This window comes from Monodon monoceros, unplaced genomic scaffold (assembly GCF_005190385.1).
Source record: "Monodon monoceros isolate NGI ecotype Baffin Bay Population unplaced genomic scaffold, NGI_Narwhal_1 Super_Scaffold_2, whole genome shotgun sequence".
In the NCBI taxonomy this organism is placed as follows: Eukaryota; Metazoa; Chordata; class Mammalia; order Artiodactyla; family Monodontidae; genus Monodon; species Monodon monoceros.
The window spans coordinates 91,350,377-91,356,376 of record NW_021703776.1 but is presented as its reverse complement, the minus strand read 5'-3'; the positions used below and the strand labels follow the sequence as shown (position 1 = coordinate 91,356,376).

Sequence of the window (6,000 nt, the reverse complement as noted above, 5' to 3'; positions counted from 1 at the left end):
TTAATTCATTAATTTTAGCCTTTATTATGATTTATCTTTTGACTCGGGTTATTTAGAATATTATTTCTTAATTTCTAAACACATGAAGATTTTCTAGTTAACTTTTTGTCATTGCTTTCTATCTTGAACTGTGGCCAGAGAATTTCTGATTTCAGACCTTCAAATTTGATTGTGGCCCAGTGTATGATCACTTGTTATGAATGGTCCATGTGTGCTTCAGAAGAAATGTGTGTTCTATGGTTGTTGGGTGTAGGATTCTATAAACATTCATTAGGCCATGTTTTTTTAATCCTGCAGTTCAAATCTTGTATATTTCATCGATTTTTGTTTTGCCTGTTTATTCTATCAGATACTGAGAGAATTGTCAAAATCTCCACTACTGTTTTGTCCTCCTGGTGAATTGAAATTTTTATCATTATAAAGTGAACATGTTTATCTCATATTTTTTGCTTTAGATTCTGTGTTGCTTAATATAGCTGTACTTTCTTTTGATCACTATTTTTGTGGTATTTATTTGCCCATCCTATTACTTTCAGTCTTAATGTATCCTTGTTTTATGTCTCTTATAACCAGCAAATTGTATTGTTTAAGTCCAGCCATATAATCTGTCTTTTAACTTAAGCATTTAGTCCATTTGCATACAATATAATTACTGATATATTTGAATTTATACCTTATTTTAGTCTTTCTGTTTTTTTTTTCTCTTTTTCCTCCCCTCCTCTTTTTAATCACCCTCTGCCCCCAACTAGTTTGGGAGCTATGCTCTCTGTTTCTGTTCTTTTAGTTGTCTCCCAAGAAATTATAATAGGGGTCCTCAACTCATTATTATTGAAGTCTAACAGTAATCATTACCTTCTCTTTCCTTCTCGTATAAGTGCCTCGGGACCCTGTAACTCCATTTGTCCTCTCCTGACTCAAATGCTGCTATTGTCATGTGTTTTAGCTCTTTGTATATATATTTAAACCTCACATGACATTATTTGTTTTATGTAGTCAGTGTTTGTATAAATTCAGCCACATATTTATTACTCTACTTTTCTTAGCTTTTCCGTTTTTTCTTGCATCCCAGACCTCTCTGTGATCATCTTCCTTCTGCCAGAAGTACATCTGTTGGCATTTTCTTTACTGTGGATTGGCTGGAGGTGAACTCTCAGTTTTTGGTTGTACAATTACTTACCCCCCCCCGAAACACATTTTAACTGAATGTTGAATGCTTGGTTAATATTTTAGGTTAGCAGATATTTTCTTTAAGCACATGTAAGATATTCTAATGTGTTCCAGTTTCCATTATTGCTTTGAGAAGTCTCTCATCCTTGCAAGTAATCTGTGCTTTTTTCTTCTTATGGCTTTGAAATTTTCTGACTTTGTTTTTCTGCAGTTTTACTATGATGTGATTAGATGTAGACTTTTTATTCATCCTGCTTGGGATATGTTGGGTTTCTTAAATCTGGAGATCAGTGTCTTTCATTATTTCTGCAAATTTTTAACTGTTAGCTCATAATATTGCTTCTACCCCTATTCTCTCTTTACCTTCTGAGGCTGTGGTTAAATGTATGTTATACATTTTTTCATTTTATCCTTCGTGGTTCTTACAGTCTTGTTTGTATTTCCCACCGTCTTATTCTCTCTGCTACATTCTGAATGATATGCCTGTCATCCATTTCACTAATTTTCTCTTCCACTGTTACACCTGTCAACTGATGCCCCAAAATTCTGTGTTAGGTCTGCTTTGGTTCTTTTTCAAGTCCTAGTTGTGGTTGTGTTTTTGTTCTGAAACTTTTTGGGAGTCCAAACATGTATAAATTTTTACCCTAATAAGTTATTTGGGAAGTGAGCAAAGCTGCTGTGGTCTTTCTTTGGTGAACTACTCCTGTTTTCAAGATGTCACTATGTAGTTTTATCAGTTCTTAGGTGGTCCCCTTAAACTTTATTTAAGTGCTGCTGCTGTATACTCCATGATATGGAGTATTCCAGATACAGTGCCTCAAACTAATTTAACTGGTTAATTAGGGATATGAGACCTAAAGCAGAACTGTTAAGACTCAGTGCTCTCACCATGTCAGTGATGTTACCCAAATTTACTAATCACCTCTGCTGATGACAGTCATATTTTAAAGTTAAGTGGTGTTTTAGTCTGCTCAGGGAGGAGAGAAGGAGAGGAAGAGAGAAGAGAGGAGAGAGAGAGGGTATGTGAGCTCTGTGGTGTCTCTTCATATAGGGACACTAATCCTATTGGATTAAGGCTCCAATCCTTATGACCTCATTTAACCTTAATTACTTCCTTCTTAGAGGCCCTATCTACAAATACAGTCACACAGGAGTGTACAGCTTCAGCATGTGAATTTTGGAGGGATACAAACATTTAGTCCATAACAGGTAGTATTTACATAATGGTTTGAGGGTTTTATGGTTTATAATTATGTTACTTCTGCTGTCTCTACTGCTGCTAGTAGTGAATCACTTCCCACATATTCAACCCCACAATTATTCAGCAAGTATGTAAGGAAGAGAATTAAATTTATTCTTGCATGTGTTTCTGTACTTTACAAAGTTTATTGGTGAGGTTGTACATTTCTCAGCTAAATTCTAACCAATCTGTTATAGTTAAGTGAAAATCTTCACCTTATTTACACATTGGCTTTATTTTTCTTTATCTTAGCTGTGTTGGCGTAGAAGAACATCATGCTGTTGACATTGACCTATATCACTGTCCCAACTGTGCAGTTCTACATGGTTCCTCCTTGAGTAAGTACTAGAAGCTTAAATAAAAATTGAACTTTAGAACTTAATATGTACATGACAATACTTTAATGATACTCTGACTAGTTATATTATACCCACCAAGAACTATAAGGAAGATTTTTCTGAAGATGTTGAGAATACACTTTTTGTTTGAATTATTATTTAACAAGTCAAAACATTAAGTGAAAAAAATACTATCCTTCTTAATTGCCAGTGCAAAGCCCCCAAACTCAAATACATATTTTCAAAGCTTTCAATTTGCGAAGTGCAATAAAGTAAAATTTTTCTGATTCTGGCTGTTTTTATCTCTATAAATTAAAAAAAAAAAAGAATGGTAACTAGACTTATCGTAGTGATCATTCTGAAGTGTATAGAAATATTGAATCAGTATGTTGTGTACTAGGAACTAACACAGTGTTGTTGGTCATTTATGTTTCAAAGACAAATAAACAGACTCATAGAAAAAGAGGTCAGATTTATGGTTACCAGAAGCAGGGATGGGGGAGAGGATTTGATGAAGATGGTCAAAAGCTACAAACTTCCAGTTATAAGATAAATAAGTACTAGGGATGTACAACATGATAAATATGATTAACACTGCTGTATGTTCTTTATGAAAGTTGTTAAGAAAGTGGCTCCTAAGAGTTCTCATCACAGGAAAAATTTTTTTTTTCCTATTTCACCTATTGTATCTACACGAGATGATGGATGTTCACTAAACTTACTGTGGTCATCATTTCATGATGTGTGTCAGTCAGATCATTATGCTGTATAACTTAAACTTATTCAGGGCTGTATGTCAATTATATCTCAATAAAACTGGAAGAAGAAGAAAAAATCTTCCAGTACTATTTGCGACAGTGAACAGTATAGGATAAGACTTTAATGCACACACGTGCTTTATACTTTTAGGAGAAAATTAGGGCACCGATATGCTAAAGTACTACTCCTGTTGTCCGAATTAGGTCATGCTGTTGCGTATGGCCTAGAGTCCTGCCCAGCTATCCTCTGTGATGGAAGCAACTTCCCCACAGTCCCCGTCCCACGGAAGGCAGAGGCCAGACCAAGTCTTTGCCTGCACTCTTCTTGAGGCGTGAGGGCATGGGCAGGGAAGCTCACGTGTCCTCTGGAGTACACCAACAACACATACAAAACGATATTATTGTTAGCCTTTTACAGATGCTTTAGAGGAATAGATGGGAATATTAATTGTACAAATATGAGAGTAGAGAAGAGATTTTAAAGCCTTTGATTGTAACTATTTCTTTTCTTAAAAATTTAGACTGCATGCTAGCTTTTTTGTGTTCATAAAATTAAAGAGAAAAACTGTAGACTTAGTCATTTTAGAACTGAGCTTTTCCCGAACATACCTTGATACACGCTTGGGTCAGATGTAGGTAGCCTATACAACCTCTTTATTTTGAATGCAGCCTTTTTCCTAGTACTTTTTTAAAATAGAAATTTTGTTCTGAGGTTATGGGCAAGTGATTTTATCAAAAGAGACTTAGGAGCAACTGACTGCTTATCTGTTTTGTTAGAAATATTAATAATTTATCAGTTTCTTTCTAAGAGATTTAACAAATTAAGCTATATGAATGTATTAAAATATTTTTTTGTAAAATACAGATTATCCTTTTTGTTAGTTACGCAGTATAAAATTTGAGGTTAGCAAATTGGTAGAATTGTTACACGTGTAATTGACTAATTTGTTAATATAAATGTTTTTAAAGGTTCTTATTTTGTGTAGCACTGAAGTATGCAGTATATAACTTGAAGTAATTATTGAGCAAGTGTAATTCTTTGAGGAAATAAATAATACTGGGTTGTTATGTCAAGAAGGGAAACAGAACTAAAATGTAAGTTTCAATTTAGAGTTTAAGTAAATAACCCCAAAATGAAATAATTTAATTTCCATGAAACGTTAAAGGGGTTACTATGAATCAGAATAATGTAGTGTTTAAAACACTGTTGCAGGGACTTCCCTGGCGGTCCAGTGGTTAAGACTCCACCTTCCAACGCAGGGGGTGTGAGTTCGATCCTTGGTCGGGGAGCTAAGATCCCACATGCCTCACAACCAAAAAACCAAAGCATAAAACAGAAGCAATATTGTAACAAATTCAATAAAAACTTTAAAAGTGGTCCACGTAAAAAAAAAAAAAACTAAAAAAAAAGAAAACACTACTAAATGTAATGCACTCTATTTTCTTTTTTCCTATATGATTTAATTTTTTTAAAAGCTTGTCATGCTCACTAAATTGATTTCACAACCCGTAATGGATCATGACCTGCACTTTGAATAACAACACTTCAGAGGGAAGCTTGACTGTTACTTGCCCCTACATATGCTTCTCTTCCTTGAATAACATAAGATCAGGCATTGGCTGTCTTCTGGGCAAAAGTCCAACTCTAAGTACCCTTTAGGAAAATGCCCAAGATCCAGGAATCTGTTTTATCTTGATTTAAGGCTCCACTGCTCCTCACCCCTCACCCTCGCCCCTAATTTGGGTCATAACTTTTGGTCTTAAGCCTCTTCTGCTTGCCACCAACGATTTCCTGTTTCTTTGAGAGCTCCCCAGGAATCCTTACTACAGATACCATTGAGACAGTATAATATCCATAAATATGGTGAATTTAGACTTTACCTTCTTAATGGGAATTAAGAACTCTGTTCGAAGTCCAGTGTCAAAAAAACCAACCTGATACTTAAACACATATTCTCAGTGCTCCTCAGGCACATGCAATCTAAACTCAAAATTCTCTCTCCATTCCCTATGACCACTATTAAAATGTTCTTTCACTGGCCTCCTTCCTTTAAGAAATTCAGTCAGCTCTTGCAGCGACTGATTTTATGTGTTAAGGATGTTGGCCCAACAGGACAGTGTAGCCTTCTGTTAAAATCCTGCAAGTCAGCACATTTAAAAGAAAAGAAAAGTAATTGGCAGCATATTGGTCGCCCCAGGCACTATGCTAAGAAAGACTAGACCTATGTTATCTCCTTTGATATTTGTAACACCTTGATGTGAGAAAAATTATCTTACTAGGTCTTTCATGTAGCTATTTGGCAGAGCTGGAGTTTGAACCCATAGCTATCCAATCCCAAATCTGTTTGAATTCTAATCTATTCCGCCAAAATGAAAATTAAAACAGTGTAACATCATTGTTTATTTTCAAATAGGCAGTCTGTTCTTTCTCGCTCTTTTTCCCTCCCTCCCTCCCACTGTTGACCTGGGGCTTTTCAAATAGGCTGCTCATATATAT

The 6,000-nt window shown here is 35.2% G+C and overlaps 1 protein-coding gene across 4 annotated transcripts in view; it reads left to right on the top strand.

The window, feature by feature from the left end:
* Positions 1-2,529: 2,529 nt before the first annotated feature.
* The window catches only part of KDM7A (lysine demethylase 7A), a 40,622-nt gene continuing 37,151 nt past the window's right edge, over positions 2,530-6,000 (top strand). For all 4 annotated transcript variants that reach the window (XM_029233629.1, XM_029233630.1, XM_029233633.1 and 1 more), the window contains exon 1: positions 2,530-2,745. In XM_029233629.1, coding sequence (XP_029089462.1) covers position 2,745 — 1 coding nt within the window. In that variant the 5' untranslated portion in view covers positions 2,530-2,744. The remainder of the gene's footprint in view (positions 2,746-6,000) is intronic.